Source organism: Mesocricetus auratus, unplaced genomic scaffold, assembly GCF_017639785.1.
Source record: "Mesocricetus auratus isolate SY011 unplaced genomic scaffold, BCM_Maur_2.0 Super-Scaffold_100027, whole genome shotgun sequence".
Lineage (NCBI taxonomy): Eukaryota > Metazoa > Chordata > Mammalia > Rodentia > Cricetidae > Mesocricetus > Mesocricetus auratus.
In genome coordinates this window covers 4,076,835-4,099,793 of record NW_024429208.1, presented here as the reverse complement: position 1 = coordinate 4,099,793, position 22,959 = coordinate 4,076,835, and the positions used below count along the sequence as shown (strand labels likewise).

The 22,959-nt window shown below is 56.9% G+C and overlaps 1 protein-coding gene across 2 annotated transcripts in view; it reads left to right on the top strand.

The window, feature by feature from the left end:
* Positions 1 to 2,429, top strand: part of Ilrun (inflammation and lipid regulator with UBA-like and NBR1-like domains) — a 59,224-nt gene extending 56,795 nt beyond the window's left edge. For both annotated transcript variants that reach the window (XM_005084883.4, XM_005084882.4), the window contains exon 5: positions 2,239 to 2,429. In XM_005084883.4, coding sequence (XP_005084940.1) covers positions 2,239 to 2,274 — 36 coding nt within the window. In that variant the 3' untranslated portion in view covers positions 2,275 to 2,429. The remainder of the gene's footprint in view (positions 1 to 2,238) is intronic.
* The last annotated feature ends 20,530 nt before the right edge of the window (positions 2,430 to 22,959 follow it).

The window sequence follows — 22,959 nt, the reverse complement described above, 5'->3', positions numbered from 1 at the left end:
GAACACCAGTGCTGTGCTCCTGATAAGGCTCTCTTCCTTTGTGAGTTGGAAAAATCACGTGTTTCCGTGGGTCCCAGGCTTAAGTAGACTTAAGTACACTGCAGTGCCTGGTGAACAGCTGACGCCTTCCCTTCCTCCCAGTTCTTCTCCGTTGGTTACGCACACGCTCACACATACATACCCCTGATATTACCAAGCTGGTGGAGACACACCGTACTTCCGTCCTCCAGTACGAGGTCAACTCCCCGTGCTCCCATGCCTAGCTGCTTTGGCCTCAGATGGTGTGCCTTGGGGTCCGTGGTTTCAGCCTCTTGAGCCGGGCATTGTATGTCACCTCCCAGAGCCCGGAACGTGAATAGCTATAAGGAGGGGCAGACGTGCGCAGGAAGTGCCCTCCGGGGTCATGTGAACATGCCGAGTGGGGAGCAGACGTACAAGTCCAGCACTCCTGGCAGCTGGAGGCTTATGCATCTTCCAGTAGTCCCCACCCGGGAGCCTCCACGGCTACCCCCAGACTGATGGGTGACCCACACACTGCCCCCTCACACTAATGAACCACAACACAGCTGACTCCGGGTGTCCTGGGCATACCCGTCCTCGATCAGTTACCAATTTAGCACACCTTCAGAGGACCAGGCACCACACTGGGGTGTAAGATTGTTATCCTGGCTGCACTATAACCACACGATTCTGCTTAAAGAAATGCTAATTTTTGAAAGCACACTTCCCCGCCCACATTCTATTGGACTGGTGGGGGTGTCCCATTTCTTCCCTTGTGGGTTGTGCCAAGATTGGGGTTCTTTAAATGGAGACCCAGCACAGGTTAGCTCCCTCTGACCACTCATGGGGTGACGGGGTCTCAGTTGTTCTAGTGACTGGTTACCTTTGCCCTTTTGGGTCCTGGAGTGAGCCCACCCAAGGAAAAGGAGGCACGTGTCCCGCTTCAGGTCAGTCCTGTGGTGGTTCTGGTGCTGGTCTGGTTACTGTGGGGTCCCCCCCTTCATCCCCACCTCCCGAGTGCTGGGATTGAAGCCGTGCACCACCACCGCCCGGCAGAGTTCCCTTCTTATTGTAGGAAGGCCAGACGGAAGTGCTCGCCACTCCGCCAGGGAGCATAGGAAGTACCTTTGGGGTGGGTCCCATAACCCCCGTATTTGGGAGGGCTGAGGGAGAGGATGGAGAATTCCAGTCCAAGGGCTGGCCAGATGGCTCAGCAGGAAGGACACTTTGCTTGCAAGTGCTCTCCTGTAACTTGAATCCCAAGGGGGCCCAGCACCTGCTCCTGGCCTCTGTGGGTTCCTGCCTGCTTGTGGTGTGTGTGAGCTCATAGAGGCACAGACTCATAGTCAATCTTAAGAACAATTCCAGTCCATACTGGGCTACATAGTGAAAACCTGTCTCTTTTTTTTTTTTTTTTTCTGGTTTTTCAAGACAGGATTTCTCTGTGGCTTTGGAGTCTGTCCTGGAACTCACTCTTGTAGACCAGGCTGGTCTCGAGCTCACAGAGATCCACCTGCCTCTGCCTCCCAAGTGCTGGGATTAAAGGCGTGCACCACCAACGCCTGGCTCGTGAAAACCTGCCTTAAGCAAAACAAAATAGGACAAGGGAAGTAAGCATCCTAGTGCATTTGAAATGTGGTAGGAGGAAGAGCTCACTGGGGTCCAAGCTCCACATCCTAGTAGCCGCCCCCTCAAAGGCCTCCCTCTGTGAGAAGATAGCAGCCCCAGGGCGGTATGGGGCAGGTTCTGGTGTCATGTATGCCGCTTGGTGCTAGGTAGACGAGCTGCTAAACTTGTGTTTATTGTATTCATTTTGTGTATGCCACAGCATGCATGTCAAAGTCAGAGGACAGCCTGTGGGAGTCAGTTCTCTGCACCGTGGGGATTCTGGGGATTGAACTCAGTCATCAGGCTCATCACCGTCCATCGTCATCTTGCAGCAGCGGGGAGGTTTGAGATCCTGTGGTCAAGGGTGTGTGAAGATCCTGCAGCCTGGCTAGAAGAAAGTGGCCGTCATCTGAACTGCCTGTCACAGGGGAGCCTTGTCTCTCCCACCCCACCTCTCTGAGGCTGGTGGGATTCGGTGGGAAACTTGACAGCTGGGCACATCCTGACCCTTGGTCTGATGAGGCGCTGTGTGGCCAGGGCAGTGGTCCTCACGCCTCTGGGCCTGGGTCTGGGTTTGCTGCTCAGGCAGCTCTGGCGTCTCCATCACTGACTGTCTTCACTCTCTTCCAGGGGCTCCACGGGCCTTACCCCTTCGGCCAGTCTTAAACGGGTGTCAGCAAGAAGGAAATTAACAAAGGACAGAAGGCCTGACTCTGGGGGGAGAGGGCAAGGGGTTCCTCTGGATTGCAGACCGCATCGCACGGACCCCTGGCTCAGACCCCCACCGCCCCCCAATCGTGGAAGAAGAGGAAGAAAGACTAGTTTTGAGTGGACTCGGTATGCATGTGTGAACGCAGGAGTGGGGTTGAGGCTACCAAGAAGAAATCCACACGGCCACCTTGGGTTTTGGTGATGACGTCAGTCTAATGAGTTGTTAGGCCACTCGGGAAGGGGAAGACATTTAAAATGGGGGAATATAAGCCATCTTTTTAAACAAATTATTTACCTACAGAGGTTGTAGTTTTGAACACGTTAGTTTTTCCCTCCTCCCGATGTTTCTTCTAAGTACGGGACATCGTGCTCTACAGAACAGCACTTGCTCTGGAAAGCCCCTCACAGTGAGGTGAGGCTGCCGTGGCATGCGTGGGGACTCTGCCAGTCACAGTGTTGCTGGGCTCGTCCCCGCCTGGCTGCACAGTCTGACCTTGGTTGTTCTTAGCGGCGTCTGCCAACGAGATCACCTTCTCCCCTTTTCGGTCAGTCTAGTTGATTTACACCTTTGACATTTATGTCTGTCAACCCTGGGGCTTCTCAGCATCAGCACCGACCCGCGTGGCCAGCAGAAGCCTGGAGAACAGTCCCAAGAGTGTCCTTTTGCATACTTGTGACATCTGGGCCCGCTTCCTCCCATGTTTCCCTTGGCAATACTGGGCCCTTCGTGCGGTGAGCCCATCTTCCCTTGGCTCTCGGCGGGCACGTGTGTCACATGCACCCAGGGTTGTAACTCCTCAGCAAAGTGTGAACCGTGGCCCGCTTCCCTTACCAGACAGTTCCTCTCCGTGTCCTCATGTCCCCCCATGCCCGTGACCTAGTGGCATTCTCACAACCTATTAGTGGAACCCGAGGTGTTACAGAGTGATACAGCCCCAGCTGGGAGCCCCACTGCTGGCCGCTCCTCCAGCAGGGGCGGCTTTGTGCGGGGTGGCAAGTTGCAGCCCAGCTGGAGTGCAGGCATTTGCTCCCCGGGCGGGTGCAGTGCCCAGAGCCCCATGGACTTCAAGCAGATTGAAATATGGATGTCTCCATGGGAATCTTAAACCAGGCTAGAACAGCTGTCTGCCAAAGATAACAAGAATATGCAAGTCCCCTCTTCTTAACCCCCCTCCTTCCCTAGGTCAGTGGCTTGAGAGCCGGGGATGTGGATTTGTTGTGACTGCAGGACCCCCTGCCTGCCTTCAGGGTTGTGAGCAGAGCAGGGAGACCAGGGTGTGAGTGGCTGTAAGAGCTCCTTTAGCCTGGGTGTGGGTGCAGGCCTGCCTGCCTGCCTGTCTGTTGTCTCTGGATGCTTGAGTTCCAAAAGTGCGTGTTTGTTCCTCCTCATTCTCTTCTGAGACTGTTGATTTTAAACACTTGATTGTGGAAGAAAAGCTTGTATGAAAATCCCCCCTTACCCTTCCATGTCCCAAAAAAGCAACCAACAATAAGCTTTGTTTCATTGCGGAAGTCCCCAGGGCAGGTGGGGGAGGCCGTGGAGAAGGGCGATACAGCTGGGTCTCGAGTTACATAAATGGGGCCTTATGGCACCCTTACTTCCTCTGCACACTTGGACCCTTGAGCCAAAGGCAGCCCCTAACAGGTGCCCAAGCCATAAGCCAAGGGGGCTTTTGTCTGAGGGTCTTCTTAGGGCCAGCCTCTTGAGGACACTGCCACCGTAGAGCACATGCATGCCCAGCCGTTCTCCCTGCGTCCTGACCTCGGAGCAGGGAGTCTCCGGCTGCCCTAGGAATCATGAGCTGCTTCGACCCTGCCTCACTGGCTTCCCTTCCCCCTCTGTCCCCTACGAGGTACCAGACTTCTTCTCAGTTCCCCATCAGGGGCCTGTGGGCCAGTGTCACTGAGTGTCCTTCCCATCTTAGGTCCCTTCCCGCTTGAAGCAACCTCACTTGGCAAATGTAACAGCTCAGGTACCCTGACTTCTTCCCAGAAACAAGTCCTGTCTGTGTGTCCTTGAGAGGTAGCTCACTCGGAAGGCCAAAGCAGGTGCAAACCTTGACCCGTAGCTTCCTGGGTCCGCGTCTCCCTGCAGCGCCTTGGGGCCTTCACACGCACTAGGTTCACACACACTAGGCCACCTTCTGGCAGGGTCCCCGTCTGGCGCCCACCAGGTGAGGCCGACACCAAGTCTCAGGTGGTAAAGGCCCCGAGCCCAGCTGGGAAGGAGGGCGGGTGCAGGCTTGGAGAGAATCTGGGTGGGGGTGGGGGTGGGTGTGTGCGTGCCTGTTTTCTTTCTGCCATGGGATAAGTGAACTGGGGGCATATTTCTACAAAACAGCCTCCTCTCCCCCTGTACAGACTGGCTGTAACTGTCAGCCTGGCACTGTCACCAACGCAGCCGGCGGGTGACCAGGATGGGAAGTAAGCATGAGTGTTAGGACCCCCCAAGTTTAGCCTGAGCTCCCAGCAGGAAAGCGTGAGAGGGTGGCCAGGGCTCACGGATGCAGACTAATGTGTTGTCCCCACCCTTGCCCTGTCCCCTCGTTCCCTCGGGTGAATGTGGGGCAGCTGCTGCCTCTCCCACCTGGACAGTGGCGGATGTCTGGTGGGACCTTGTGGTGCCTAGGAGGAGATGAGGATGAGGTTTTTCCTTACCATGTAAATGAATATTTGTATGATTAAATTAACACAAAAAAACCACTTTTGTCATGTGTGACTGTGAGTTTTATTGCACCCTCAGTTCCCTGGTGACCTGTGTCACCCTGCCATGGCTCTAGTGCACACTTGCAGGCAGAGCTGAAACCCTAAGGGAGTACTAGTTACTGTAGGGTAGACACGACAGTGCCCGACAAGGGAGGACTTGAGGCATGGCCAGGGATGCTCAGGCTCTGGTGGTGTGGTGTGCAAGGTGAAAGCTGATCACGCGCTGGCCAAGAACCGGATGGCGCAGAACTATCCCTTTCAAAGGCTCATGGCTAGTGAGAAGTTTCAGCTAGCTTCGCCCCAGCTCCTCAGGGTTCCACAACCTCCCCAGAATAGTGCCGCAGTCGGGAGTCATTAACAGGAAGTCAGCCTTGGGTTATACTTGGATCCTTTGGTACCCATTGTCCAAAACAGTAACGACTCTGAATGGTCTTCTTGTGTCATCAGAGTAAAGCATCTGTGCATCAGCAGCCGGGCACATCCTGCCCAGCCGAGGGGCAGGGCTTTGGAAAACAGACAAGCCAGGGATGGGGGAGCACTTCCTGTTCCCATGTGGTCTACTGGCTTCCTGGATTTGAAGATGAATGCATCATACTTGGTTCCCATGGTGGTTGGGTATCTTTCCCGGGTGTTCCTTACTGCTCACGACTACACAGGTTTCCGGGCTGGCCTGGAAACCTGAGGGCTAGGAACACATTGCAGGCCGTTGACAAATGACCGAGGAGCCAGCTTTGTAACCTTGGGGCTCACATAGAGGTTTGAGAGCACTGAGACACCCAGGAAGGTTCCGGTGGCCAGTATAAAGTCAATGGGTTTATTGCTGCCAACTCTTCTTTTGTTTGCTTGGTTTGGGTTTGGTTTTCGAGACAGGGTTTCTCTGTATGGCCCTGGCTGTCCTGGAACTTGCTTTGTAGACCAGGCTGGCCTCGAACTCACAGATCCGCTTGCCTCTGCATCCCGAGTGCTGGGATCAATGCTGCCGAATCTTCAGAGTTCAGAACTGGAATTGGCTGGGAATAATCCTAGTAACTCAGGAAGTGGAGGCAGGAGGATCAAACGTTCTAGGTCGTTCTTAGTTACGTGAGACCCCGTTTTCCCACCATCACTGCCTGGGTTGTAGAGAGCACTCAGGGAAAGCGGCTTCCTGTGTCTCCGCTCTGGATGGGCCAGACTGAGACCTCCCAGGCGTCAGTGACATTCACTAACTGGAGTCAGCTTGGAGCTGCAGACCATGCGTGGACCTTCCCCCTGCCTGGCAAAGGTGTATGTGTCCCGGCGATGCTCATGAGCCCGATTGATTGGGGGAGAGACCTGCCTAGCCGTGTCCCCACAGGGAGCCTCTAAACACAGACTTGGCGGGAAATGGAGTCTCTCCATTTCCATGTGCCAAGAGCTGATCTAGATGCCCCAGGAAGCACCTAGTGTGTTGCCCAGGGACCCCACAAGTGTCCTTACCCATGACATACACCTGCACCCTGCTTCCTCCTGACTGCCTACAGCTGTTTGCTCTCTGCAGGGGAGGGACCCCACCCTGTAACCTGGGTCATCCCCCCCCCCAGCACCCCTGCTTCTGAACAGTTATTTGCTTGGCAGAATCTGTTTATCTTTGGGGCTGTAACCTGTCAAGAAGTCACTGGGCCCTGGGAGAAAGGAGCGAGTTCAGTGGTGGCTCCTGGCCTGAGCCATTCCCACGCGGACTAGGTGACAGGGAGGGGGCTCTCAGCTGAGTCTGGGGGATGGGGGGAGCAGCTACAGTGGTCGGGGACCCAGCCCTCCTGACAAAGCAGGTAATCCTGCCACCTCCCTGCCCAGTTGAGTTTGTTCTAGGGCCCTCACTCTCTGTTCCTGAGAAGGCCCTGCCCTCGGCTGGCCTCTGTGACCCAGCCAGTTCCCAGACATCACCTGGAGTCCAACCTTCACAGCTGAGAGAAGAGACGCCCTGGAGGCTCTCAGCTCTCATAACAGCAGATGGGAAGGAGCAGACAAGACTGCTCAAGAGACGGGACTGTGTCAGCGTGGGGGTGGGGCACCCGGACATACTGACCAGTCTCTAAGATGGACGTGCTGCCCTAGAAACCAGGACCACACAAGGACACCTTAGCCCTGAGATGGGGGGATCTGGGGTGTGGAGATCAGAGGTTGACGGCGGGTGTCCACCTCAGTTTCTCCCCTCCTTATGTTTTGGGACCAGGTCAGTGAAGCTGGAACCCACTGATCTGGTTAAGACTAGCGACCCACTTGTCTCTGCCTCCCCAGTGCTGGAGATCCAGGCTGGGCCTCCCATGCTTGCCCAGCAAGTGCTTGCCCAGATGCGCCGTTTTACAGCCCCCACAAGCGCTCCCTCAGGGCATTGCCGTGTTCCAGTTGGGTGAGGCAGACACAGATGCCATGTGTCAAGAGATGACCAGAGCTGAAGAAACAGGACTGTCATTCCTTCAGGACGGTTGGGAAAGCCTTGTGAATCTCTGTTGCGTCACTCCAGGGTCACCGTAGGCAGAGAATAGCAAGAGCTAAGGGAGGTGGACTCAGGTAGTGTGACTGGAATGTCCATCCAGGTCGAGGTGCAAGGCACCTAGAAGAATCTCTGTCCCGCCCCCTCCGCTGAGGAGGACCTCTGGGGGAGATGCAGACACACAGGGCGATGGTCAGAGCCGGTGTGCATGTCTGCCATCCCGGCATTGGGGAGGTGGAGGCTCGGGACCAGTCTCAGCCAAGTGTTGGTAAGTTTGGGCCTGAGCACCTAGCATGCCCCCCCCCCATCAGTGGGTTACCATCCCCAAAGATGAGCAGGCATCAGAGACAGAAGCAGGAATGTTAAACCACCTTCTCAACCTTCCGGATGCTGTGACCCGTTAACACAGTGTCTCACCGGGCGGTGGTGGCGCACGCCTTTAATCCCAGCACTCGGGAGACAGAGGCAGGCGGATCTCTGGGAGTTCAGGGCCAGCCTGGTCTACAAAGTGAGTTCCTGGACAGCCAGGGATACACAGAGAAACCCTGTCTCAAAAAAACCAAAAGACAAACAAATAACTCCCCCCCCAAAAAAAACAGTCCCTCATGTTGTGATGACCCCACCATAAAATTGTGTTGTTGCTACTTCATTCCTTTTTTGGTTTAGGGTGGAGGGTGGGGAATGCCCAAGAGAAGGCCTGGATGTCCTCACATCTTTGAGAAGTGGCTTTCCGAGGACATACAGTGGGCAGTGTATGTCTGCCAAAGCAGTACTCAGGGGAGACAAGGCCTTCCCTCTGTGGTACTGATTTGTTTTCTCAGAGCAGACACTGCCCAGGCTAGCTCAGATAACATCTGGTGCCATCAAGGTCTCCCAGGGAAGGGTGGGGGCCCCAGCCAGGCCTCAGGTTGGAAATGTCTGCGAGGGAACTGGTTGGGCCACACTGGGCTTCACCGCTTCAGGGGGTGGAGTACGGGGCTGACAGGTCTGCATCCCGGTGTCCGCAGGAACAGTACCAGAGCCCACACTATGCCTGGATGCCAGAGCCGGGAGGGCACCACGCGCACCCAGCCCCTCTGCTCTGGCTGTCACTGTGTCTGCTTTCTCCCGCCGCTGTCCTCCAGGGCCCAGGATGAGGGCTCCGGCCTGCAGTAGCTTCTAAGAGCTGGTGGGTTTGGAGCAGCTGTGGCCACAGCTGTTTTAGGAGTTCTGTGGTAAACTCCTGTCCAGTCCCCACCCCTTCTCTCCATGGGGTCCTCCAGGGCTGCTGGGAGGTCAGCACCTGAGGGACTCAGGTAAACTAAGGATCCCACGAGCAGATCCCAAGCACATTATCCCGTGAAGGAGTCCCTGAGGAACTCACCGCTCTCCAGCACCACGGAGCCCTCCCAACACTCAAGGTTCCCCAAAGTCACAGTCTGTGGGCTCCTACTGCCCAGACTCCCTTCCTGACACCAGAGCCAGTCAGGGATGCCAAGGCCCCCAGGGAAGGAGAATCAGCAGTTGGTTGGGAAGGAAGCTCCCAACCAGGTCCTTTAGCCAAGCTACAGGGTTGCTGTGGAGGAGGGGGAGGGGAGCACAGTGGCAGTTGGGCCCTGAGGGGAGGCAGCCTGGGTTCTCATGTTCTCTCAGGTTCTCAGGACTAGTTTGCATGGCGCTGAAGGGATTTGCATCTTTGAGAAGCTGCAGCTGTTGGAAGAGACCCCCGAGGAGGGGGCAGGGGAGCGATCCCTGCCTGGTTCCAGTCAGCACCTGTGTGCCTCAATGAAGAGCTCCAGGGCCAGGGGTTGTCCTGTGTGGAACATGCAGAACCCTCTGCACACACACACACACACCACACACACACACACACACACACACACACACACACACACTCACACAGTGTGGAACATGCAGAGCCCTCTGCACACCTACACACACACACCCCACACACACGCATGCACGCACACCCCACTCAGGAGTGTGGACTCAGCACACATACGGTTCTGTGCCCTGATCCCATAGGGACCGACAGCACAAGCCATGTACGTGTCACCCTGTCCCGTATGAGCACTCCACAGTCAACACGTGCACAGCAAAGCTGGGGGACACAGCGCTAAAGCACTTTCCCTAGTAGACACGACCCCCAGGTTCAGTCCCTAACACTGCAAAAGATAAAGCAAAAGCCAACGTTGCTCAGCTAAGGCAGCAAATATCACGCAAGGCACGGTGGTTCATGCCTGTGATCGCAGCTCTGCAGGGTGGAAGAAGAGTCTGGAGTTAAAAGTCATCCGTGGCTGCAGAATGAGTTCATGTGTGAGACACAGGAGACCCTGTCTCTAAGTAATAATAATAATATAAAAAATAAAGCCAATGCTTTTACGTGTACATACAGGCTTTTTTTTTTTTTTTTTTTTTTGAGACAGGGTTTCTCTGTGTTGTTTTGGAGGCTGTTCTGGAACTTGCTCTGTAGACCAGGCTGACCTTGAACTCACAGAGATCTGCCTGCCTCTGCCTCCCGAGTGCTGGGGTTAAAGGTGTGTGCCACTAATGCCCGGCTACGTACAGGCTTTATAATAGACCATTTTACTTAGTTTTCTTATAAGCCAGGTGCCTCTGAATTCTGTCTCATGGGACAACCTCTGCCAGGCTGAATTTGTCATTAACGTGTCAGATGTCAAGAACACAAAGCTGCCCTCTCCTGTGCATATGGGAGACCATCGCCCAAGGAAGGGTGTGGACACGCCCAGCACCCCGACAGCACCCCCGGAGGAGCCACTGTTCCGAAAAGGTAAATGTGCCCATTTAATATGGGAGGATCTTTTGTTTTTATTTTTAATTAATGTACATTGGTGTTTGCCTACGTGTATGTCTGTGTGAGAGTGTTGGGTCCTCTGGAGCTGGAGTTACAGGCAGCTGTGAGCTGCCACATGGGTGCTGGGAATTGAACCCGGGTCCCCTGGAAGAGCAGCCAGGGCCCTTAACCTCTGAGACATCATCTCTCCAGTCAAGACTCAACCTAGAAGCTCTGCGACTGTAGACCACCACACCACACAGATCCCTGGCCCATCCTGCAGCCGCCCCCACCCTGAGAATAAGCCGTGATCACAAAGGGTCAGAGGGCAGCCTGGTTCTTACCTGGGTGAAACACCGTAGACATTTGAAGCTGTTGTCAACCGTTGTCAATGGCATTGGAACTGGCCGGGTCTTGGTTGCCCAAGGGCTACCTAGGAAGACTCCAGGAAACCGGGGTTCGTCCTGTAAGAAAGAAGGGGAAGGCTGGAGGGCAGTGAAGAGCACACATGGTTCCTGCAGAGGGACCTGAGTTAGGGTCCCAGCACCCTCAGCGACCCATGACCCCAGCTCCAGGAGGTCTGATACCTCTGGATTCTGCATGCTCCCATTTATGCAGACACACGCTTGCCCACGCACGCATGCATGCACGCACACCTTAGAGAAATAAATAAATAGTAAAATATACCTTGAAAGGAAAAAGGAGAGAGCAGAATTTAGGGGAGCGTCTTATACTCTCTCTCCATCGTGCTCTGTGCTTTTGTCTGGACACTGCCGCCTCTGTGGGACCCCCACACACACTCTCCACCTAGATGTAGGTCCCTTAGCAAAATCCTGGGCCCTTCTCAGCTTCAGTGTTGCTCGGGCAAGATGAGTAAGAGCCTGGCCAAGCCTGCCCTTGGCGTCCAGCACCGGGGAGGAGCAGCCTCAGGCTGAGCACTCCAGGCACCCTCAGCAGGGTCCCAGAGCCGCTGGTGTGAGGGCGATGCTCCCCAGATCCCGGCACCCTGTGGGGAGCCCACCTGGCCCTGACCCTGCCCCAGTGTTCAAGTGCAGACAGGGACAACTAAGACCCAAGGCTAGAAGATAAATCAGCAGGAGAGATCAGACAGCTGGTCCTGGAGCCGTGAGGGTTGCTGAGCTGAGGGGAGAGGGCCACCGTCCCAGGGCTCAGACCCTGAAGGGCAGCTGTGGGAGAAAGCTCCAAGGTGGGAACTGCTGACACAGCCCGGACTGGAGGACAGAGAAGTGAAGGTGTGCTGGGCAGCATAGCAGGGTGCCCCAGGCCTGAGCCGGCTCCCCAGTGCTGCTGGGTCCTGGGTGGTGCCCCTCCCACACTCTGCGTTGTTCCTGACACCCTGGGTCCTTCCTGACGGGTCCTGCGTCCATAGATTCCAAGGAGCAGCAGATGGAAGTTTCCAGAGCAAGCTAGCAAGCTCCTGGGGGGGGGGGGGTTCAGCCTTGCTTCACGGTACTGCGTGGGATGAGTGACCCTTTCTCTGCCGGGGCTCAAGTGTCTAAGTCCTGGTGCCCGCCCCACGCTGGAGAAGTCTGTTCCTAAGCACCCAGGGGAGAGTCCTGCCTTTGCCCGGAGTCTCAGACTCTGGGGAAGATCAAGAGGTGTCTGTAGACGGCTCAGCCGTTAAGAGCACTGGCTGCTCTTCCAGAGGACGTGAGTTCAATTCCCAGCACCCACATGGCAGCTCACAGCCTCTGTGACTCAAGTTCCAGTGGCTCCAACACCCTCACACAGACACACATGCTGGCGAAACATCAATGTACATCAAATAAAAAATAAAAAGAGTTGTCTGGCTGTCCTGTGCGAGCACCCATGTCACTTTCACTGTTGTGAAGTGGAAATATCCAGGAGGGCTGGTGACTGACTTCCCCTCAGGAGCTCCCTGCAGCCTCCCCCGGGTGTGCCTCAGACAGATTAGCCACAGAAGGACAGGGAGTGCCAGACACCCCTGGGAGTTGAGGGGAGCTGGACGTGCGTCTCAGTTGGTAGAGTGCTCACCTGGTGTGCAATGCACAAGGCCCTGGGTTTGGTCCCCAGAGCCACAAAGACTGGGCATGGTGACACACGCGTGCAAGGCCAGATTGGAAAGATGGAGGCAGGCGGGTCAGGAGTCGATGGACATCCTTTTTTTGTTTTGTTTGTTTTTCAAGACAGGGTTTCTCTGTGTTGTTTTGGAGGCTGTCCTGGAACTCGCTCTGTAGACCTGGCTGGCCTCGAACTCACAGAGATCCTCCTGCCTCTGCCTCCCGAGTGCTGAGATTAAAGGCCACCAACGCCTGGTGATTGATAGTCATTCTTAATTGCATAGTGAGTTTGAGGTCAACCTGAGCTACATGTGACACTGTCTTTAAAAAAATCAGGCTAAGCCGGGCAGTGGTGATGACATGGCTCAGTAGGTGAATGCTTGTGATGCTTGTGGGGAGAGCAGGAGGACCCTGTGACCCAGCCCTGGAACGTGGAGACGGGCCGGCCAGTCTAACTGAGTTGTTAAGGTACGGGTTGAAGGTGAGTCCCTGCCTCAAAAAGTAAGGTGGAAAGCCGGGCGTTGGTGGTGCACGCCTTTAATCCCAGCACTCGGGAGGCAGAGGCAGGCGGATCTCTGTGAGTTCAAGGCCAGCCAGGTCTACAGAGTGAGTTCCAGGACAGCCTCCAAACCAATACAGAGAAACCCTGTCTTGAAAAAAACAAGAACAAGCAAAACAGAACGGTAAGGTGGAGAGCAACTGAGGAAGTCAGCACCCAACACCAGCTCTCACACACATACACACACACTCACACACACACACTCACACACACACACACACACTCACACACACACACACACACACACACACGTGCGCACCGGGGAGGTGGGGGCAACGGGATCCCCAGGCCTGGCTGGCCCGAGGACCACACCCAGCCTCTGGCCTCCTCGAGTGCCCATGCTCGGAAAGAAGGTACAGTGCAGGAAACTGAGTCCCAGGGAGGTGGAGGTCTTGTCCCAGACGTGAGGTCGCTGGGACGAGTCTTCTGTTCCACCCGTGCCCTGGGTCCCTAGCTCCAACGTCACTAGCACCTGGGCAGATGTGACCTGGGGATGGTCACTGGTCACCTGGATCTCTGGGCTGGACCCCCACTCCCCAGCCCCTCCCTCCTCTGGGGCCAGGCGACAGCTGTGGGGCAGGTCCTCACCGTGTCACAGGTCCCCTCACCCTCTCTGCCCTGGCCTTGTGCCAGCCAGGCCCGCCCATGCCACATCTTCCAGATGGCACCATAAAACCATCTCGGAACCTGGGCCCTGAGAGCAAACAGCCCCTCCTAAGGGCCTCACCCAGTAGAGACCACATCAGGAGTCCTCCTGGCCTGAGGTAAGGGTGCAGGACATGCGTCAGGCCTGGCCGGGATGGGGGACGCTGGAGTACCTCCTCCCCCTTCTGCTCTCAGATCTCCATGTGTCCTCCTCTGGAGACGGCCACCAGCCCACCTCCCATCAGCCCCCAGGCCTTGGGCCGGTTCACCTCTGAGCTCTCTTAAAACCTGCTTGGGAAGGCCCAGTGCAGACCCATCTGGCCTATCCCCAATGCTCTACAGTGTGAGTGAAGAGGGTGTGGCAGCCAGGGGACACTGGCAAGCGGATGGTCCCCCCACCCATGACGAGTTAAGTGTCCCTGTGAAGGCCTTGCCTGAGAGGCTGGGCCCTAGTTTTCCAACCTGGGCAGGGAGGCAGGGAGGCAGGGAGGCAGGCAGTACCAGCTCACAGGGCATCTGGACCAGAACCCCGTCCTCAGCTCTGCCCCACCCCTGCCAACGTACAGTCAGTCACAGACGAGGCCTTCCAGCCTCTCCTCAGAGACAACCCGTGTTACACCCTAGGCCAGATGATTCAGCTCGGTTATCCATTTCCCTGCAGAAGGGGAACCTACTCGGGGGTAGACTTAAGCCAGAGCTCACTCTACACTTCCGGCCTAGTTCCTCTGCCTCAGTTTCCTGACCTGCAAAATGAGGCAGCACCAGCCACGTGTGGTTGAAGTGAGGTCAAGGTCCACCTGGGAAGGATGAGCCTTGCCACGGAGAAGTCTGCGGGGACTGGCGGCACCACCGTCAACCTTCGTGGCAGAGGAAAGGGTGGGCCGTGGAAGATGGTTCCGGGGGGCATTGGGATCCCAGCCAGCTGTGGGCTGGTCTGTGAGGCCTCCCCAGGCAGGGCGAGAGGCAGCGGGACTGGAGGAGAGCTCCCCCAGCCTGGAGATGGCCTGCCTTGGAGGAGAGAGGCGGAGGCGTGACGGGCTGGACTTGACAGTCACCTGCCTGGGTGGGTCATGGCCACAGTTTGCCATCTCTGTAAGTGACAAGAGATCTTCCTCACGCACACACGTGTGAAGGGCTGGTGTAGGCAGGACACTTGGGGGCATCATGTGAAGCAGCAGATTCTGAGACAGCCAGGGCCTCTCCAGGACGACAGGATCTGTGACACATGCAGGGGGGCCACCCAAGTGCCATTGACGCTGTAACCTTACAGCTCCCCTGCCTGCTTAGTCTGGTGTTTTGTTTTTATTTGGGGAGTGGGGGTCACGCTCCGTTGCCCAGGGTGACCTTGAACTCATGGGCTCTCGGGATCCTCCTGCCTCAGCCTCCCAAGCTCAGGCCCCTACAACCATGTCTGGATCGTCTTGGCTTTTTTAGAAGATGGGCTGAGGTCCAGAGAGGGCAAGGAACTTAAGAGGGTGTTGCACAGCACGTTGGAGGATGAGCCTGGTTTTGAACCCACCGGTCCAGGTTCTGAGCCCATCTCCGTCGAAGGTGGCCAGGAAGAAATCTTCCTCCGGTCCTGGCTGGCATCTCATTGGCTGCTGACTTCCTACCTGCCCGGGACCATGTGGCCAGGCAGCCCTACTACGTTCAGATCATCAGCTCTTCCACTGTCTGTGATGTTTCCTCTGTCTGCTCCCTGCCTCAGTTTGCATACCTCTAAAATGGCCCGGAGGTGGTCCCAGCCCCACAGCTGTGCTAAGCACGCTCCACCAAGTATGTGTCACCGATAATACGTTAATCCCAGCACTCGGGAGGCAGAGGCAGGTGGATCTCTGAATCTGAGGCCATCCTGGTGAAAACAGCCAGTTCTGGGCAGACCAGACCAAAAATGTTCCTCCCTCACCTTGCAAGCCGGGCACTGTTACCTCTACACCCAAGACCAGGTAAGCGGCCCGCCCCTTCTCCCAGTCAGACCTGCCTGCTCAGGGGTGAGCAGTGTTGCCCCCTGCGCCACAGGGCTCCTGCCTCACCGTCCCTGCAGTCCTGGTGTCCTCATGGGCTCCGCCCAGTGCCCCCCAGCCCCAGGTGCTGGTTTGGGCTCCCATGAGCTCTGCAGGCCTGACTGGGCAGGCCAGGGAGCGGGCAACGGGGAAGCTGGCGGGTACGGGTCTCCTTGCCCGCTAGGCAGTGACACCCGAGACGCTGGGTGGGTCCCGCTTCCTGAAGCAGCTGCCAAGTGTGTAATAGACAGGACACTGGGATCCTGGCCTCTCTGATGTGTGACTTGGGAGCCTTGTGAGGGGCAGAACAGAGCAGGGGCCGCTAGTGGACTGGGGTCGTTCCCGGGAGCCTTCAGGACTGCTCAGTCCGAGAGAGGGCACAGGCGACAAGAGGCTGAGGGAGAGATGGACAGAGCTCCCTGGCGCCCGCTCGCCCTGTAGCCCCTTGACCAGCCCCAGGTACACAGACCGACCGTGGACTGGTTTTCTGTGCCCTCCCGCTGTGCGCTTCCGGCTGTTTGCCTCTGGCTTGGCTCCTAAGCATCTCATCTACACAGGGTTACCAAGTGTGAAAGTGAGGTTATATAGGAACGCCCACAGGCACCTGGGGGTCCATCCGGTTAACTGCTGACGTCACTATCCAGTGTGTGGTCACCAAGGCTCAGAGACCAGGAGGGGGAGCTGAGCTGCACGGCGAGGAGCGCCCCAGCCCAGCTGCAACAAAGTGCCGGGGTTTTGCACAAGGCTCTGGAGCCAGGCCCCCTTCCCCCCCCGGGGACTGACAGCCCTGTCACTCACAGCCTGTATGACCAGCAGCAACTTCCTTAACATCCCTGGTTCTCAGTCTCTCCTCCTACAGAAGGTGGATTACATTAATTCCCCTGCTTCAGAGGACTGCTGGGAGGGCTCAGAAGCACCTGGAAGACCGCCCGGGAGGCCTAGTAGTTAGTGCTGTGTGACTCTGAGCATGCTCTTTCCCTCTCTGGGCCTCCTCCATGTCCTTACACCATGAATCATCAAACCAGCCCAGTCGGTGGCTCCTACCAGTTCTGTGGTCTAATAGTTCTGGGAAGTTCCTACAGAACTCCCCCTTTTGATAAAACACCACACACCTGGGGGTTCTGGCCTAGCCCCCCTCCTCTCCTTTCCCCTCCTTAAGCTGGGGATAGATAGGGCACGCTCCTGAAGGAACTGGTGAAAACTGTAGGGGAGGAGAGGCGTGGGATTCCTCCAACCAGCTTCTCGCTGAGAGCCCTGTTGACTAAGACCCTCAGCTAGACCGCCAGGCCAGTGTCTTCAGAGGCGGGCCTGTCCTGTCCTCTCCATCAGGGCCCCCAGAGAAGCCCCAACCCCTGCAAGCCGGCTTGGTCAGGTGCCGCATGAAAGAGGGCGGCAGATCGTGGTGAATTAGGCCCTGACACCATGCGTGACTTGGGCCTGTCTTTCCTGACCCTGACTGTCTCGGGGCTGAGCACAGGACCCGACCTGCACAGGCCCTCCTGAGCAAGCAATGACGTCCCTTCCCAGGGACCTCTCCCGAACCCCTACACCTGACAGGACTTGAGTCACTCCAGGGGAGTCCCGAGGTGTGGTCACACCTGGAGGCAGGCCCTGTTCCTGTCACCCTGCCCTGCCCCTCCTCTTCCCGCACACCCGTGGCCCTGGCCACACGGACAGGTCTCACCACAACTGCAGGGAGAAAACCTTGTCCCACAGCCCTGTCCATCCAGAGGAAAGTCCACACCAGCCTCAGCGCTAGCCCTCCCCCTGCCTCCTCCCCCCTGCTTTCCCGCTGACAGAACCTGTCCACTCACCCCATCCACGAATCTGTCCACTTGTCTACATATCTGTCTGCTCATCCTCCATCCAGTCACCCACCCACTGTCCACAGCCACCATCCGTACCCTGTCCAGGGATCCACGCACCCAGTGACTCACCCGTCCACCTATCAACCCTCCCACCCGTCCACCTACAGCCCACCCACGCGTCCACCTACAGCCCACACACCCGTCCACCTACAGCCCACACACCCGTCCACCTACAGCCCACACACCCGTCCACCTACAGCCCACCTATTCATTCACCCACCCGCGCCTGTCCACCCGTGCACATACTCAAAGCATCCATCTGTCTGCTTACCCACCCAGCCACCCTCACACATGCCCGCCCGTCCATCCTTCTCGTCCTTTTCTCGGCCTTTCTGAGAAAATACAGCACAGCCTGCCTCCACGGGCTCCTGGCCCACTGCAGACAGACCGGGAGAACCGCGTGTAGATCAGAGTCCAGAGGATGGCAGGGCCCAGGGGAGCTGTCTGGAGGTGATGTCTGCGTCGGGCTCTGCAGACAAACTCGAGAGAACACGGAGAGTGATGTCTGCGATTGTGGGTACGTGAGCCTCGCTTTCTCCTCCCTCTCTGTGGCACAGGACATCACTTACGCGGCCTCAAACGTTCTCGGCACAGTGCTCTGCTGCACACACACACACACACACACACATATACACATATACACACACCACACTCATTTCAGTGCTCTGCTGCACCCCCCCCAAACACACCACACACACACACCACACACACACACACACATACCACACACACACACCACACATACACACACCACACACACACACACACACCACACACACACACACACCACACACACACACATACCACACACATACACACACTCACACACCACACACACACGCACACACCACACACACACCACACACACACACACACACTCATTCCCTCATTCTCCTCCCTGGAGAGTGGATGCCACGCCAGGCTCCGTGTCTTGCACTGAGAGGATCTAGGAGCCCTGAGACCGGGCAGCTGTCCCCAGTCCCCCAGGATCAGGACTGTGGTCTGCGGCCCCCGATAGGGGATGATGGTGGAGTTGAGAGACAGAACGTGACTGGGGGCTCATGGGGTTGTGAGGTGACACCGCTGTCCGGGGCTCTGTCAAAGGGAGAATATACCCAGTGTTGTCAGAATCATCCACGGAGCAGAATCATCCCGAAGTCTTCTGGTAGGTTTCCGTTTCTTCGTCAATGCCAGCGGTTCGGTTTCTAGCCCAAGTACGGAAGTCACGTGGGCATCGGGGCGCTAACATGTCGTGTTGCACAAGATGACGTTGACACTGAACACTGAAGAGGGGCCGAGCATGGTGACACAGGCCTGTCACCCCAGCCACATAGTAAGACCCCCAAAAAAAAGATTGGACTCTGACTCCCATGAGTAGGTGTCCTAAAAGAAGGATGTGGTGGTTAGTCTGGTGTGCCCCAAGGACCTGGGAGAAGCCTCTAAAGTGTGCGGGCCGGGCTGCACGCCGCGCCGCTGTGTCCCGGTACCGCCATGCTCACCTGCTCTGACAATGGGTCAGTGTCCCTTTCTGTGCCATTCTGTTGCTTTTGTTTTCAGATGCAGGGCCTTGTGTTTTCAGATGCCAGGCCTGAGGGAGCCCAGCGCCCTGTGTGAGCCAGGAGGACCGAAACCTCAGATCCCCTGTGCAGCTGTAGACGGTTTTGGAATTCTGAGCCTCCCTCCTGAGGGCTGGGATGGTAGTCCTGTGCCACCCAGAGGACAGTAGCCCTGGGAAGGGGCACTAAGAGTTCCAGAAAGCCTGGGTGGCTGACAGCTCACTAGAGTCGAAATGCGACCTAACCCTCTACACAGCGTCAGCTCTCAGCTCCAAACAAGCCTGGCCACCACTTCCATAGTGACAGGCGGTGGCCATGCCCAGCACTCCATCTCTGGTCAACTGTCCTGCCCAGGACCCTCACAGCGGAGCAACAGGGGCGGGTCCTGGGGTCCAACCCTTGCTCTGCTGGCATTGTGCCCTGTGGCCTTGCTAAAATAAGAACTTGACGTGCTGATGGACCACTGTCTGGTTTTGTTTGGACAACCCTAGGGATTAAATCCAGGCCCATTTATAATTTTCAATCCTGGCTTGGCAGTGGTGGCACACACCTTTAATCCCAGCACTCAGGAGACAGAGACAGGTGGATCTCTCTGAGTTTGAGACCAGTCTGGTTGACAAAGTGAGTTCCAGGCCAGTCAGAGTGCTTACAGAAAAAAAAAAGAAAGGAAGGAAGGAAGGAAGGAAGACAAAACAAAATAAAAAACAAGTAATTTTCAATCCTGAAGTCCTTTTATTTTGTGATGAAAACAGGAACTCCCTGTGTAGCCCAGGCTAGCCTCGAATTGGCAACCTGCCTACCTGTGCCTCCTCAATACTGGCCTCACAAGCGTGTTCCTCACACCCAGTTTGGGTGGCTACCTTCCTCCTGGCTTTCCCTTCCTGTGTTTGTGGTTCCGAGTGTGGAGGGGGAGGCCAGCCTTGGGTCTCCTCTCGGGAGCCCCCTGCGAAGGCTAGCCTCCACTAACCCCATCATGTAAACGTGATCGCCTCGGCCCTCACTTCCTGTCTCCCTTCCCTGTCTGGCACCAGGCGCCCGTGCTTGTCACCTGCTTCCACTGCAAGAATGCCAGCTCCAGGGGAGGGGAGTGAAGCTAGGGTCCTTCATCACTGCCGTGGCCCCCGGGACTTGGCGTGTAGTAGATGTTCAATAAACATTTGCAGAAGGAGTGGCCGGGGGACCAGGCGTGAAGCAGGTCTCCGTGGCTGAGGAAGTGCCCGAGGAGGAAGGAAGCTGCCCTCCACACCTGGCACCCGTGGAGGAATGCCCAACCAGCCGGAGGAAGGGTGGGCAGGGCTGGGGGGTGAAGGTGCATGTCCAGGGAGGGGGGTGTGCAGCTGGATTGTGTATGAGACTGGGGGCCTCTCTCCGGGAGTGTAGCCCAGGTGCCCTTTCCCAGGAACCGCCCCCCATGCACACACACACACACACACACACACACACACACACACACACACACACACACGCCCTAGGTAGTCCCTGGGCCCAGGTAGAAGTCAGCATACACAAAGGGCAGCTGTCCCTGGAGTTTAGGGGAAGCCTGGGCCTTTGATAAGGTGGGTAAATTTCAAAGGGGCTGCTAGGAGGGGGGTCAGGGCTGCTGATAGCAGCACCCAAGCTGCGGGCAGTCCCTCCACCACAGCGGCCTCGTGGCCCAGCCCCTCCAACAGAGCAAAACAGGCTTGATTGTATTCTTATCGGACCTGTGGTTTTGTAAGGCCCAGAAGGCTGGCCGGCTCTGCGTCAGTAGGGGAAAGGCAGTAGCCGGCTCCCCGGGTGAGGGCATGACGTGGGCCGCCACCTCCACCCCCTGCCGAGGCCTGGGGTCCACCTGGTGCTGCAGCGGGCGGCGGTGGGAGGAGGAGCCACTGATGCCACACCCCTAGCAGGGAGGCCCTGGTGGCGGCTGCGAGTCGGCTGTGTTCCATGCCTGGCTCCCCACCTCTGAGCGAGAGCTCTGTGCCTCAGTTTCCGTAGAGACCACCGAAGACTTACCTACATGCTTGGGAGCCATGGCCCAGCAGCTGGCTCCCAGCCAGTGTCCTGTCAGTGACGGACTTAGCTAGAACAACCTGGGACACTAGTGGCCTGGGTCTCAAGGTTGCTCAATGTGGCCTCCCAGCCCTCCCTTTCCACCTGAGTGCTCCAAGCCACCTGCAAAAGCTAACCCCTTCAGATGCCCAACCTCAAGGAGACGCGAGCGGTTCCCTGCCTCCTCAGCCTGCTACCCACCACACATACCTTCCCTGGCTTGCCTAGCACACCTTCCGGCGTAGACATAACCCTCTTAGCCATTGTCCTCTTTTGCTGTGGCCATCCAGGACGTGGAGGCAAGGCTGGGCCTGAGGGAGCTCAGTGCCCTGTGTCAGCGAAGAGATTCATGAGGACCGAGACCGGGCCAGGGGTGGCTGTGCTTCCTAACACGGGGGTGACTGGATGAAGAGGATGATGCTGTCCCTGTCCGTGTGCAAATGTCCCATGTGTCCCCATCCCAACTGGCCCAAAGCGTCCCTTAGAGCTCATCTCTGACTGCGGGCTTGTCTGGACCCCTGAGGGCCACCTCTTCAGATGCCATCTTGGGCGTGAGCGGCATTGGCATTGGATGAGCGGAAGGAGCTAAGGGAGGGTATGGGGTGGTTAGCAAGGCCTGGATACAGAGACTAATGGCCTTTCCCTTGGAGCGTCTCCAGAGCGCTTCTGCAGGAGGGGAGGTCCTGGTGGGGAGACCCTGGGCCTGGAGAGCTGGGTCCAGGCCTGGACAAGGACAGGAATTGTGACATCTTGTAACTGCCCACAGAACCAGACGGGCCAGAGGTGATTGTCCTTGGACCAGATGCTGGGGGCTGTCTGTGCCCTCTGTGGCAGACACAGGGGGACTTTCCTGCTAGGCCAGCCACCGAGGAATGTCTGCTAATCTGGAATAAGCAAGGAACCAGGTATGCCTGGAACACAAGGTGACATGCCCCAGGTATGAAAACAGCCGCTTCCTGGGCCCTTCCTGGGCCCTGTGTTCTCTACCCAGGCACAGCCTAAGGCTCCCTGCCATGTCTCAGCCCTAACCCTGGCAAGCCAGTAAGCCTCTGCCTGGCACCTGTGAGTGAGTGAGTGACCCCCAGGGTGCAGGCTTATTGGCATCAGTTACCTGAGTCAGCGCTCACGGGAGCACAAGTTGGGGTCTGGGTTGAGATCTCAAGCTTACTGTGTGTTCTTAGGTCTATTCCCAGCCTCTCTGGGCTCAGGATATTTGTCCCTATCACATACGCTGGACAGGGTCTGGAGGCTCATGAGCACCGACAGCCTGCCCTGGACCCAGCTCAAGGACTCCACACTGCGCTGGCTGGCTTCCTGACCATCCTTGTCTTTCCCTCGTGGTCCCCTCAAGGTGAGAATGTCAGGTCCGTCACCTCACAGGAAGGAGCCCCATACCCCCAGTGTTCCTGCCTTCTTGAAGCCAGAGCCTAGGACTGCGGGACGTGACGATCCCATCCCTCGAGCACTGGAATGGGCCCAGACTTCTCCACTGTTATCACAGTCTGAAGTTCCAAAGAAAGCCAAACACAGGGAGGACATGAGTTCTAGGAGATAAGACAGAGAGCAAGCCAGGAAGACAGCTGTCTGCCGACAGACGGACAGACAGTCCTTCCCAAGATGTGTGCACAGCCTTCGAGTTCATGCAGGGTGAGTCTCTCCTTCACTCACAGAACACCTGGGACTCACCTCCATCCCGCCATTTTAGCACCGTGTCACCGACACCCTGCCCTGGACCCAGCTTAAGGACTCCACACTGCGCTGGCTGGTGACCAGAGAGTCGAGGTGGGGAGGGTTTGCCAGCCAGCTGCCCCAGACCTTGTCATCCTGGGTTTGATGGCTGCCCTAGTAGGGTAGACAAGAGGCAGGTATGCTGGGAATACAGGTAGGAGGATTGCCAAGATCAAGGCCAGCCTGGGCTACCACATGAAACTACTTCTCATGAAAACACATACAAGAGCGTAAGAGGAAAGAAAGGACGGGCGGTGGTGACGCACCCCTTCAATCC